This window comes from Epinephelus lanceolatus, chromosome 3, assembly GCF_041903045.1.
Source record: "Epinephelus lanceolatus isolate andai-2023 chromosome 3, ASM4190304v1, whole genome shotgun sequence".
NCBI classification, from domain to species: domain Eukaryota; kingdom Metazoa; phylum Chordata; class Actinopteri; order Perciformes; family Serranidae; genus Epinephelus; species Epinephelus lanceolatus.
In genome coordinates this window covers 3,626,069-3,640,377 of record NC_135736.1, presented here as the reverse complement: position 1 = coordinate 3,640,377, position 14,309 = coordinate 3,626,069, and the positions used below count along the sequence as shown (strand labels likewise).

At 41.2% G+C, this 14,309-nt stretch overlaps 1 protein-coding gene across 1 annotated transcript; it reads right to left on the bottom strand.

Annotated features, from left to right (window-relative positions):
* Nucleotides 1–768: 768 nt before the first annotated feature.
* Nucleotides 769–14,262, bottom strand: LOC117255365 (uncharacterized). The gene is made up of 5 exons (XM_033624183.2): nucleotides 13,852–14,262; nucleotides 9,387–9,556; nucleotides 9,210–9,303; nucleotides 6,611–9,072; nucleotides 769–6,479 (listed from the first exon to the last, which is right to left on the bottom strand). Exons 1-5 carry the CDS (start codon nucleotides 14,120–14,122, stop codon nucleotides 4,272–4,274), a joined length of 5,205 nt encoding a protein of 1,734 aa, XP_033480074.2. The 5' UTR covers nucleotides 14,123–14,262; the 3' UTR covers nucleotides 769–4,271.
* Between the last annotated feature and the right edge of the window lie 47 nt (nucleotides 14,263–14,309).

Below are 14,309 nucleotides of genomic sequence, written 5' to 3'. Positions count from 1 at the left end.
AAGGTCAAGGTCAGTGTGACCTCACAAAAGATGTTCTTGGCTATAACTCAAGAATTCTTCCGATATCCGAGGGGGGAGTGGGTAGCAGCACAACTGCACACCTAATGGCTGACGGCGCCCCAGATTAAAACGTCCAAGAACACATATTTGAAACCACAAAATATCTCCATACTGCTCGTCCTTAGTGATCCAAGTGTCCTGAAGCCCCGACATAAAAAGCTGTTTTGAAAAATGTCATTTGAACTCTGTTTTTAGCCTCATTGTAGCCTGTAGCTCTGACTGCCCGCAAGGCCAGCAAAGCACGTGAACACACATGAAGGCGGTGCCCATGTCTCACGGTCTCACGCAAGCGCACACATGTCAGCTCAGTGTACAGAGAGGCAGTTAGAGCTACAGGCTACAATTATGTGTTCTTGGATGTTTTAATCTGGGGCGCCGTCAGCCATTAGGTGTGCAGTTGTGCTGCTACCCACTCCCCCCTTGGATCTCCCCAAGTGTTGTGAGGACTCTAAAACTTCACCAGAGCCTCCCTTGGCATGAGGGTGAATAGATAATGGCTGAATTTTCATTTTTGGGTGCACTATCCCTTTGATCCTGAGCAATTAACTGTGGAAATAGTACTGATTCTATACGTGTTTTCAAATAACATTAATAATCTGAAATGAAAATATTTTTACTGAAGGAAAGACACAATTGACCAATATTTGCCAAAATAATTTGAAACAAAAAATCACTATCTGTCAAAAAAAAAAGGTGCACAGCAGGGAGTTAGTTTGACAGCGCTACATTTATTACCCGTTTTCTCAAATGACAGGGCCAAGAAAATATACAACTTCACTCAATAGCAATCAAATAAATGTTAACTCAAAATATGTACAATTTCTCAAATGAGGTTTTAGAATTCGCACAGAATGGTCTGCAGCAACAATTGTTTAGATGTAGCCAACACTTTGAAAAATGGAACCAAGCTTTTACCATGTCCTTCAGAGGGGGGAAAAAAGACCTATCAAAGCAATAAAATTTGTACAGCACACTTATTGCCATTTTGTTACATCAGTGAAAAGCGATGCTATGAAAGAAATAGAAACATCAAAAATTTACACTGTATTCAAATTATTGACATTTTTACAGTTAAATAATACAAGTCAACTAATTTTCATACATTTAACTTTATGTTCCAAACTCACACTGGAACAGTTTAAAGTGTCACAGTTATGTCTTGTGAACACTGAAAAAAGGGAATCATGACATATTTGTTTACTGATATTAGATACAGGCCATTTTGATTTTGGTAGCTATAGAACTAAGGAAAAAAGTCAATAAATGATTGAACTTTCTAAAGTAATATAACAGCAGCAGATTTTGATGATACTCTTACATTGTGGGTTACTATGATAAACCAACAGAATAAAATGTAAGACAGTTAAAATGTCTAAAACAGATGTTCTATGTACATAAATAAAGACTTCAGGTTCGTGTCAGATTACCTTGCATTTTTCACTACGAATACAAAATCTATTACAGCCTGTGGCTGTGTGCACAACAAAACTGCATCTAATATTTGTGTCAAAATGTTTGGATGCACAATGTTTTTGTTTTAATGGTTTCTCACGTGATCTTACAAGTCTTGCCAATCAAAAAACATAATAAAGACTTATTAGTTTTATCTAAAATTTGCATTTACCATGTGAGGGGAAAAATGCTACTTTTACAAGTGTGTATTCTCAGCCACCAACCAAAGTTGAAGACACTGTCAGAGATCATCATCGTCATTCATCTCCCCACTTTTCTCTACCCTGTAAAGAGTGCACATTACCTTAAAGAAAAATGTTTTAAAGATTAGTTCAACATTAAGAAAATGCTCTTATTTGTGTACATGCTGAGAGTTACCGCTCTCACAGCTGTGCTTTAAATCTGGAGCTGGGGCCCAAAGACAATTAGTTTAGCTTAGCAAGACTGTGAGCAAAGGGAAACTGCAAGCCTAGCTCTTTCCAAAGCCTCTAAAGCTCTTTAACACATTCGCAATTTACACAAAGCTTTAGAGGTGCTGCTTCCAGTCTTTTACACAGCGCTATTTACCATCTTGCTTCAGCTCCTTATTTAACGCACAGACATGACACTAATATCTATCTTCTTTGATCGAACTCTCGGCAAGAAAGCCTGAAAGACTGTCTGTCTTTTTGCCCTTTGTATATCTCGAGAACCGTTCATCTGATCTACTTCACATCTGGCAGGTAATTTGCTGGGTGCCCAAGTACATGCATTGTCAAATTGGGTGTGATTTGGACATAAAACATGTTTGATATTAATAAACTTTAAATAAACAAGCAAACAAGAGGTCTGAGGCTCTGTGCAGAGGCAGAGGCAGGGGCGGGGGCAGGGCTTCATGGATGTGCCGAGTCGAGCACGTCTTGCTGAGTGTATTTCCCAGGTGTTTCTGACGGCGAATAACCGTGATCCTTGGTGTGTTTTTCTTTGCCAAACAAACTTATAGCACCAATAATTTTCCTGCTGCTAAATATATTCATGCTCTATTTTATAACCACTGTGGTTATGTCAAAACTACTGACTAAGACACCTATGTGGAAAATAATACCACAGCTTTGTGTATTTCACCCATGATTCTGTCCGTGAGTAGCTGCAACTTGGGTGTGTTTTTCAGGGGTGGATTTAGGGATTTGGAGACCCAGGGAAACACGGTCTTGCTCTACTCTACACCCTTACTCTAACTTGGAATGTTGGTAGTGGCAGTGGTATAAGTACTCCAAACTTTTTTTCTGGAAGTAAATCTTTTAATACCCCACAGTAACTCTTACATTCACATTATAACTCAAAGTGAAAAGTGAAAGAGAGGCCTTATCGGTGATGTACTAACATTGACGTCTGTTAATGGTGGAGGTTTCAATTCTAATAATAATACTTCTGAATAATACCAGTGAACAATAATACTTTGTATTTAAAAGGTCCAGTGTGCAGGATTTAGGGGGATATAGTGGCAGAAATTAAATACAAGTAGTTTTTTTAGTGTATAATCACCTCAAATAAGAATTCTTATGTTCTGTTATCTCAGAATGAGCTGTTTTTAATCTACATAGGGAGCAGGTAATCATCTATAGAGCTCCCCATGTTGCACCACCATGTTTCAATAGTAGACCAGAGTGAACAAAACCAAACACTGGCTCTATATAGGGACATTTGCGTTTTCCCATCCACCACCTTGATTAACAGCCACTCCGAGAGCGTCGGATAAACGGTTGTTTTTTTTTAACCTGAAACTGCTTTATTCAGTGTTTTTACCTGTTTAAAACAGCTGGTCCGATTGTTTTGGAAGAGGAAGAGACCTCTGCAGATAATTTAGGTCCTGGTAAAAACCTCCTTAACGTCTGGATCAGAAATAAGGTGAGCACATATTAAGTTTTCGGAGAAAATTGGTGAGCAAATATTTACAGGTGCTGGGCAAGCGGGCTGTCTGCATAATACCGAACGGGGTATGAGAAACTCATTTGTAACCCGAAACTGCTTTATTTGGCTCCCGATACAAAACCTTGTGAACAATGAACTCTGAAGAAATTCTACTCAGGAGAAGTTTTAGCTAGTTGCAATCTGCAATCCTCACCGCTACATGCCACTAAATCCTCATAATTCTTACACACTGTTCCTTTAATTGATATACTCTGAATTTGCAACGTAAACGGTAACATGTCTCTGACAACTTTAAGTAGTATTACAATGTTTTCCTCTGAAGTAGAAGTACAGAGGAAAACATTGTTATAAGTGCTTTGAGGGCTTTTTGTGTGTTTTCTTGGGGTGCATTATGTCAGAAAAGCAACTTAATTTTTCTCATTTCTAAATCTCATAATAAATCTATGGCTGTTTTGGGCTCAGGAACGTTGCTCAGTATCCGAGGAAGCACAGTGTCGAGTGGGATGCTGTTTGGATGAGCGGTTCTCGAGAAAGCTGCCAGCAGCAATACTATAGGCCACGTAAGAGTCGCGTCTGAACAGGCATGTTATGAAAGGGCATTGCAATACTTTCCTTTAATGAGGAACTACTCCTTTAAGCCTTTATAAAATACAACATAAAGACATCCTCTGATTAACACAGCAGCAAAAAAGATTGCAATTCTCCGTTGTGTTTGTTTTACAAATATATTGCAAAGAAGAGAAGAAAGAGAAAAGGAACCCTTCTGCACTGTGTATTCACATAATATACCTCTCTTTATAAAAGACATTAATGTTCTCCGCGGAACAGGGTGGCCTCTTAGATGTCTCTCACTGGATTTTATGTACATTCCTTACATGCTTTTTCAGGTGACCTGACTGTGTGAAATGCTTGGGGCAGTGTGGGCAGGAATGTGGTTTCTCCCCTGTGTGGATATACTTGTGCCTTTTCAGATTATTGAAGTCTAAAAATCCTTTCTCACAGAATGGGCACCAGTGTCTCTTCTCCCCATTATGCCACCTTAAATGCACATTTAGTTCTACCCTCCTTGCAAATTTCTTTTCACAGAGGTTGCAATGGAATGGTTTCTCTCCTGTGTGCATGCGTATGTGGGCTTCAACATCTCGTCTTGTAAAGAACCCCTTGTTACAGATCTGGCAGATAAAAGGTTTAATCCTGCTGTGCACCATCTGGAGGTGTTTGGTGAGGCTAAAACTATAGACAAAGCCCTTCCCACACTGTTGACAGATATGGATCCTACCATTGCGATGCACCCGCCCATGCCGTTTCAGACCTTTTGAATCTGGGAAGCTCTTACCACAGAGCGTGCACGAGAAAGGTCGGCGACCTCTGTGGAGACTAACGTGGCTTTCCAGGGCTGCGATGCTGCTGAGGACACGACCGCACTCCCCACACTGGTTTTTGAGGAGACGCCTTCCAATGACTGATAAAGGCTGTAACGGTGATACAACAGGTGGTGCTCTGACAGGTATGGGGAAGAGGGAAACACTTGGGGGGTAAACTGCTGTATGACCTTGAGATTTTGGTGAGTCTACCTCTTTTGTTGGAGGTAAAAATGAGGACCTCTTTCCCCCTGCAGGAGGTGTTTTACTTGCTACAACTGTAGGAGGAATCCACACAGCTTTAGCTGTACATTTTCTCACAGCCTCACAGCTAGCACCGTTCTCTGCTATCTCGCTTAGTTTAGATCCATTCTGCAATTTTGAGTGACTAGAATTTTGCATTGTAGCTATTGTTTTGTCTTTTGCTGCTTTTGTTAATTTCGTAGCATTCACCCCTCTAGAATTCTTTTTAGTACCTACATCATCTTGAATTAATCTGGGTTTCTTAGCAGGAGTTGACTCCCCTGTCTTTCTAGGACTGTTACCATCTTCGGCCAATTTAAGCCAAAAAACACTTGAAGAACTAGTTTCACTCGTGGCTTTTTTAGCACTAGCATCATCAATTGTTATGTTATACATAGGACTGAAGGAAGTGGATTCTCTTTTAATCTGCTGTGTGACAGAAACATCTTTAGGTAAGGTACATCTCCTACGACAGAAAGAAGTTGATTCGTTGCTAGACACTTCGGGGCTCGTACCTTTTTTACTTAAAGTAGACGTCGTTGGATTAACAGCAGTAGATTTAGTCTTTTTAGGACTAGTACCACTAGTCCTCTTAGGGCTCACAGAAGTGGTTTTAGTACTTTTAGGGCTTGCACCAGTTTTTGGGCTAGCACCATCTCTAGGTGAAGTACTCCTCCTATGATGCAGAGAAATGTTTTCGGTCTTTTTAGGGCTAGCACTTACTTTAGTTGAGCTAGACTGCCTTGAACACACAGATGTAGATTTTTTATTTTTAAGGCTGTCCCTGTCTTTCATTGAGCTCGACCTCCCTGGACTCACAGGAGTGGATTTTTTATTTTTAGGGCTGTCCCTGTCTTTAGTTGAGCTAGACCTCCTTGGACTTACAGAGGTAAACTTTTTATTTTTAGGGCTGTCCCTTTCTTTAGATGAGCTAGACCTCCTTGGACTCACAGAAGTGGATTTTTTAGTTTTAGAGCCTACACCATGTCTACCTGAACTACTCCTCCGAGAACTGACAGGAGTGGATTCACTAGTAACCTTATACCTCCTAGGACTGACAGAAGTTGGTTCACCAACAGTCCTCTTGGGTCTAAGACCTTGTTTACATGGTCCAGATTTCCTAGGACTAATGGAAATTGGGTCCTTGGATGTCTTTTTTACTGATGTAACATCTTCAGCTCCTGGGTTTTTTGGGTTGATAGGGATAGGTTCTCTAGCTGTGTTTTCATCATTTGGACTGTCATTCGCTAATCTAGTTTTCTTCAGTTGTACAGTGGGGTTCTCTGTTTCTGTGCGCAGCTCTGGATTTGTTTCAGTTCTTCTAGCTTGCGCATGAGTTCTGAGATGACTTCGGAGTCGGGCCACAAGGGTATTTTTCTGTAACCTTTCCTTGTAATTGGGGCTGGTCATCAAACAAGAAGCTGTGGCATCTACAGAATCATTAGAGGAGGCCTATAACAAAAAGGAAAGAGGAAAAATAAATTAAGTCATAAATACATGCAGAGCAATCACAAAGCAGCGTTTCCCATAGAAGTAGACTGTATTTGTTGTGGTATTTGATGGGGGTTGCATTACCACAATACCTTTTTGGGGTCTTGCGTAACAGGTGACACTGCCAGCTGTGCCAGGAACTGGGCTTTAGTCATCTGTAAATGAGGGTCACATGTGTCCTTGTTGGTGATGGATGTCAGATGTATGGGAGGGTCATTTCGTAATGCACAATCTTGCACTGAAATGTTGTCCAAATGAGGTTCACCATCTGTACCAGATACATCTGGAGGTTCAGTCAAGCTGACTGAGTTGGCTATTCCTGAGTTCTCAAAGACTGGTACTGACACCTTGGGTGGTGTAGATGGCCTGCTGTTGGGTGACTCTTCCAAAGTACTGCTGTTTTCAGAGGGCAATGATGCCTTCTTTTGAGTATCATTTGGCTCTGACATCTGAGAGGTATTTACAGACAGAGCAACAGATGTTCCTTTTAAATTGGGACAAATGCCAGTGGTTGATATGACTACAGGCAAAGGTTTCTCTTGTGCAGTACCTTCTTTCAAATTGGATTGTGTTTCAGAAGATCCATCTGTAGGCAGTTCTGAAACCAAGACTGCTTCTTTGGCTGATACTGGAAATGGGAGCCTGGTTAATCTGACCACAGCAGAAAGGTTTTGTTGAGTGGTCATTGGAGACACTAGCTCAACTGACATGTTCACACTGGAAAAAGTTTCTGTTGGCGTTTCAGAAACAGAAGCAGTTTGTTTGGGAGATTCCAAGTTGTCCAATGCATTCGGTCTCTTTAGAGTTGATATTGTGGCTATTTCATCTGAAGTGGTTTGTGTATCCACAGCATTGCCTAACTCCTGTGATAAAGAAATCAACTGTGGCGATGACACCGTAAGAGGAGCTGATTTGGTGGACTCCTGCTTTGCTGTCAAAACAATGGCCTGTGACTGATGTTTCCTTGACGCCACAGCTGACACCTGCCTTGGAATTATAATTGTAATTTTTGGTTGTGATACAGTCCCAGACTGCGGGTCTGTTGAGGTGGCTGTCGACTGTGAAGTGACAACAGGAAGAGATTTCCTGGATGTAACGTACAGTTTTTTTGGATGACCAGAGGAAAGGGAAGGTGTTCCTAGAGGCAAACCTGCAGCTGTAGAGCATTGAGGTATACTATTTTTCTGTGAAGCAACAACTTTTGAGACAACAGTAGGAAGCTGGGTTGGAGACAGCGGTGCTATTTTCTGAGGTATTAATGAGGACACTGATCTTGGCATGACAAGTATTTTATGAGATACTGTCTCACTCAGTTTGCTGGGTGCTTTCTCTGATGTTACCGGAGGATAAGGAGGGTGCTGCTTAGGAGACTGCATACTTGTTTGAGCTGCAGCAGTTGATGTAGCAGTATTAGATGGAGTGACAGCGTGCTGTTGTTTTGGTATGACACCCTTAATGTGGGCCTGAGATTCATTGTTTTGAGTGGCATCTGCAGTAGCGGGAACGGCACCATGTTTCTCTATTGTCGATTGTCTTGTTGTGGGCAGCTCTGTTATGGATAGATTGCTGTCAACTTTATGAATCTCAACAGGAAGCTGTGTCTGTGGCTCAGCTGGGACTTCATCCACAGTTGGTAACGTGCCCACATGGGGAGGAGGTGCTGCCATTTTTTGTGAAGAGGAGAATGTATTTTGACCTGTTGACTGATTCATGGCTTCAACTAATAGCATTGCATCCTGAAGAGTTACAGAGGTGCGGCGTTCTCTGGACTGAACTATTGGAGTGTTAATTGTCTCAGTTGCCAATGAGACTTCAGTGGACTGAGCTTGAAATGCTCCTTCTTCTATTTCCATTGAAAGTTGTTGAGATTCGGATAGTTTTTCCTTTTCATAGGAACACCTTCTTCTCAAAGATGCCACTGAAACAGCTGGAGAACCAATTTCTTTCACTGGCTCTTGCAGACATTTAGATTTCTTTGGTGGCCGTCCCCTTCTACGTCGTACTGAAGACTCAGGCTGAGGAAGAGCCTCACCTTCTGCCACGCCACTTTTTAATTTTTCACATGCATTTCCTTTGTTAAGTGGTGTAGGTTGTGCCAACTGTTCCTCTGTAGAGTGCACATCTGCATTTTCTTGCAGAGTGACTTCAGCTTGATCATTTACTGACATTTTGTCCTCTCTTTGACACTGTTTGGCGACCACTGATGGTTGCTCTTTTTCAAGGGGTTCAACCTCTGATTGATGCTGAGCAACCACCAATCTGTGTTTTTCAGATGCTACAAGTTCTCCCTCTGTTTCTGACATCTTCTGACTGATTCCAGACTCTTCTTCCATGTTGCCTGTTAATGCAGTGAGTGAGATGACTACTGAATGCTCTAGTTCGGTCGATTGGTTTTGGGTTCCTTGTAAACTGCTATCCATTCCCAAAGAGGGTAGTTTCATGGCCACTCTGGTCTCTTCATCTTTTTGAGGTAGGGGTATTTCTCTAGTTGAACATTCCTTGTTAACGAAAGGCCCTTCATTTTCGGTTCCATAAGCAGAGGCCTGTGTTGAATCTAGACACAGTGATAGAGACGTGACAGAGAAAACATGGCAAGAAATAAAAAGGTGAAAATGGTGAATGGTAATCCTCAACAAATTTTGTGAATTTTAGATGATATAACTTTAGCTGAGTAAATAAAAAAATCCTCACCTGCTTTATCACTCAAGACTAGCCCACAGACCACAGGGGGCTCATCTTCCTCTTGCTTCAGAACATACTGTGGAGAAGAATCGCCATAAGCGTCCTGCAGAGGGATGACAAAACTTTAAATTTCAAGAGGACTTATATCGGAAGATAAGTGTGTTCATAGCTAAGATACACACGCACCTCCTGTTTGACAAGTAGAAAGGCCATTTGAGTAGTTCCCTCTCCATAGGTGTGGTCCTGCAAACTGTACTCCAACCCCTCATAACTGCAACGTTGCACTTGGTTTTGAAATGGTGAGTGGCTTAGCGGCTGACATTGCTCCACCAGCATCGTGCGGAAAGGAACAAGGTCTGTAAACGTGAACACACAGAAGTTTTTTTAGGACTTAAAAAAACAAAACAAAAACAAAAACAAAAAAAAACAGAAAAGGTTATAACTAAATCCCCAAATGCTATTTGGTCAGATTCCTGGTAAGTACAGTGAAAAGAAGCCTGCTAATCTACGAAGAACCAACTTGCCTGGTCTCTGGTAACTCAGTCCAAAAGGATCAGACAACAAAAGCCAGGAGCCAATCTTATGAGTGATACATACCACATGCATGTTGGGATATGAACATGCATCAACACATAGCAAAAAAACTGCTAGAAACTTGATGAATTAGCAAAATAATTTTGTTTACACGCAACATCAGGGTTCTAAATTAATACCAACCAGGCGCCAAATGTGGCAGATTTTCCTTATGACAGGTAAAGTGGGATTTATACTTGTACTGCAGACCCTACAACAAAGCCAACGCTGTAGCCCACGCCAATGTGAGCATTTATACTTGTGCTGTGGTGTGTCTGTGTCACTCTGCTGTTACACCTCCAAAACACTAGTCGGCGACAGGGTTTCTGTGAAGTATTGTAAAGTTTAGTTAATTCAAAACACACCCAAAACACAGATTAGACAAAGCGTAATAGAGACAATTTCAAACATAAGTACACAAACTGGCTTCACTATAACTCGCAGTATTCACACACAAAGCACTTGTCTTTATCTGGAACATTTTCCCCACAAATACAACATGCTAATGTTATTAGCACAAACCTATGGCATTTTACATCATATAAATTAGCCTAGCTCTCTTCATATGAAACCAGGGACAGCAGCAACATTTAAAAAAGGTAACATTACAAAATTCAACTTTATTAATACTCACAAGGTTCACTGACAAAACAACTGTCTTATACGAAACACTTTTTCCAAACAAATATAACGTGCTAACTAGTGCTGCACGATTAATCTAATTGCAACTGCAATTGCGATGTCAGGCTGTGCGATTACATAACCGCATAAAAGGCTGCCATTTGCAATTTAATGTAAATAAGTGTTAACGTGTGTGCCTGTGAACGTGACTGCCTCTCCTGTAGTGTGTAGAGTTTGTTGACATTACGCCCACAAGCTATCCTGGTGTGTGCAGCACGTATGGTCAGGTGACCAGCCAGCATGCAGCAGTGACCAACACAGACGCTGAAGAAGAACATGAGCACGACCATGAACAGGCTGAGTTGGTGGTGAAAAAACACAACGTCTATTAAATGGCGATACTTTGGAGTCAGGTACGGCGACGTTGAACAGTAAGACGTGCTGTGTAAAATTTTAAAAGTTAAAATCGCCACGTCCCGCAGCAACACGACCAATCTATATCAGCACTTGAGACAGCACAGGGAAAGGTAGGAAGAATGCATGCGAGAGAAAGCTAAGCCGTGTAACATTAAAGACAAAGACAACTGAAAGCCACCAGAGCCTCATAAAACAACGAAGCACAATTGCGCAAACATTCGTAAGTGTCACGCCATATGACAAGTCCTCAAAAGAGACACAGGGAAATCACGGACTCCATAACAAACTATATAATAACAAATGAAAAACTGAGCAATTTTGCTTGGGTTCGTCCCACTTGACATGCTGCTGTGTTGTGTTACGGCCTGTTCACTTGCTGGAATTTGTCATTTACGTGACAATGCCTGAATGCAACACAGGCAACTGAGTGTGTGTGTGTGTGTACGGTGCTGCGCTGCGCTGCTGTGCGAGCAGCCTGTTTGACTGTGTGTAACAGCAGTCTGTTGATGGTTATTTACACTGTCCATGACAATAACTATGTCAGGTCAGGTCAGTGCCCCCCCGATATAATGTAGGGGAAACACTGAATCAAGCGAGAAGACTCATGATACCATTTATTTGTAATCACAAATCGCAAATAGCGATGAGCGGAGATTTCCTTTGCTCATATGAAGCCAGGATAAATCCTGAAGTATAAATCCCTTAAGATGATCACACACAGGACTTAAAATGCTATTTTTGTGGAGGCTTTATTATGTACACAATTTATTGTTTGTTATCTGTGAAATTTAAGTAAATGAAAGCTTCGTTTCTACTGAGGAAAATGGTTTCAGCTTACATAAATAAACAGGAGGTCTACATTACCACAGCATGTAGTTACATTTCTGGGGAGGTGCACATCAAGCTATGGTGTAGGCTACGGCGACAATTTTTATGTCAGAACATCAATGAACACCACTGACCACCCGGTGAGTTTCATGGCTTTGAAAACAAACGTTTAGGGTGGTTTTAGGACAGGTTCACACATGGCCATAGGCAGTAGTGTTAAGCCAGGCAGGGGAAAGCCAAATTCTCAGAAAATGAGCAATCGTCACTATTTTGGTCTGAGCCACTCTATTTCATCATAAACAACCCAGAAATGGGGCTCAAAGTGCAAAATACCGGACTTCTCCTTTAAAAAACATAGCTTGTCTCCGCCCATCACTCTCCCCCTCTGCTGCCAAAACTCATCCATACCTTCATCACATCCAGAACTGACTACTGTAACAGCATTCTTTATGGTAGGTACATCATCCAAAGCTGTAAAGAAACTGTAATACATCCAGAACTCTGCTGCTCATCTGCTCATCCATTCCCACTCTCGCAACAGGGATTTTATTCCCGTTTGAAAATATGCAGCCGTACATGAAAAATTATATAAAATAAATAGCAGAGCTGTACATTAAAATTTTTGCACATAGCACCAAACACATAAACTAGCAGCCCTGGAATGCACGCAGCATGTGCAACATATAGACCAATGTCGCAGAGTACACAAATTAACAGACAGATTAAACAGAGTAGCAGCTCTGGGTCTCTCTTAGTGTTGATGGAGAAACTGTGAGTGAGTGGGGCGGAGCTGTGCATAGACTGTGAGAGAGGAGAGATGAACACCGGTACGCGCAAGCTGTAGTAGTCATGTGAAACATGTTTTCATAAAAGGTCATAAACCACATGATGTTTTTGAAAGTAGATTCATGTAGGGTGAGGTCAGGTTTAGGGTTGCAATGGCATGAGATTTTTACGGTATGATAACCATCTCGGAAATATCATGGTGTTGTGTTATTAAAGAATTTATATTATTATCAGTCAGAATGACCCTTAAAGGGATGAAAATGGAAGGGTTACTGGCTGGACAAACTTTTTATTATCATAACTGAAACCATGTTAAAGTATGTGTACAAAGTAGGGAAGATTCTCCGTCCAGTTGTTTTGTTTTTTTGTTTTTTGTTTTTTCCCAAAATATTGTAGATAAGCAAGCGTACATCGTGTGATAACCATCACACCATCAAATTTTAAATCACAGTATACTTTATATTGCTGCAAACCTAGTCAGGTAATTTGGGACACTGGGATAAAATGGGACAAATAAGGTTTTTATATCGTGAGTTCTCTCAATATTAGCAACTAGCCACCAAACATGTTACTGCATTGTTAGTACAAATGTCCTTTATATGAGACAAATAGTATGCGCAGAGCAAAGAGTCAAAAAAGTCACTGGTCCCAGAACTTCAAAGGAAAGCCATGTGGCATGTTGACTTTCTTTTTCTGGTAATAAGAGTGCTGCAGTTAAAATAACACATTTGGTTGTAGGATGTTGTATTTTAATAAATGATCAACTTATAATCAAATACACTTTAATTTTTCATGGGAAATGGTTTTGAGAGTTTGCTTAATGCACTCAGGTAAAATGAGACAAAAAATAGGTGAAAGTGACATTTTTTTCTGAATTGAAACAAGTATGTCTTCACTTAAATATGTCAAAGATGATGTATTGAGCCCATGTCAGCAAAAATAGTCCAGAATTACCCATAATTGTTGCACACATACATGTCCACAGTAGACAATATGGAATAAAGGAAGCAGACAAGAAAAGAACAGGAAAGGTGATGGCAGAAAAGTCAATTCAAGTAATAAGTCAAAATGTCACTGAATGTACCATGTAAAGCGAATAACGTTGCTGTTTGTCTTCTCTATAGTACTGTACACAACCACAATGTCCACAACCGGTCATAGGCTGCCACTGTCGTTTGAACACGCTGTTACCAGTCTAGTAGCGAGGATAGCATTGTATGGTTTCCCTCCCATTTTGGATCCCACGCTTCCGATAAGACTGAGCTAAGCTAACGGTACTGACACATCCATAGAAAAGAGCTGCCATATGTATCCCACATAACGGGAACAAACCCATCATTTTGGCTTAACAATCATATAGCATATCAAACAATTCTATTGGTTAGGATAACCAAGCTTATGGTGGGTAACGGGCATCACAACTCACCACATTGAACAGCTCGGTCACGTCTTTCACTGCCGCCGTTCGGCCATGCAACAGACTCACTTTCTCGGCTGACAACGGTCGGCTGGTTTCCCGCATTCTCAAGTTGGCTGCATCTTGTTTTAAGGTCTTCGTTCTCCCTCTTGATTCTAGAGATTTCTGCTTTCAGCTCATCGACCATAGTTTCAAAAAGTTTGGTGGTCTCAGCGATTGCAGCCTTGAGCATGCTCTCCATAACGGAGGAGTACTTTGTCTGAAAATCATCCGCTGACATTTTGGTATTATTAACCCTTCGTCCAAGTTCCAATATGAGTCCACTTTCGATGCTACGTTTATCGTAACGTTATTAAAAACACGGTATTGGGATATGGTTCAACATGGCTCCTTCCCGTAGACCGAAGCGCTGCTTTGTGTGACGCACTTTAGCGGAAGGAGGGAGTTGAGCAAATATCCGGTGATTC

Excerpts from the sequence above, each read along its gene's own strand:
- LOC117255365 (XM_033624183.2), bottom strand. The coding sequence starts at position 14,122 with ATGTCAGCGGATGATTTTCAGACAAAGTACTCCTCCGTTATGGAGAGC. Across the intron at positions 9,073-9,209 it reads AGTCTTGAGTGATAAAGCAG|ATTCAACACAGGCCTCTGCT; the intron begins GTGAGGATTTTT and ends CACTGTGTCTAG. Across the intron at positions 6,480-6,610 it reads TTACGCAAGACCCCAAAAAG|GCCTCCTCTAATGATTCTGT; the intron begins GTATTGTGGTAA and ends TTTTTGTTATAG.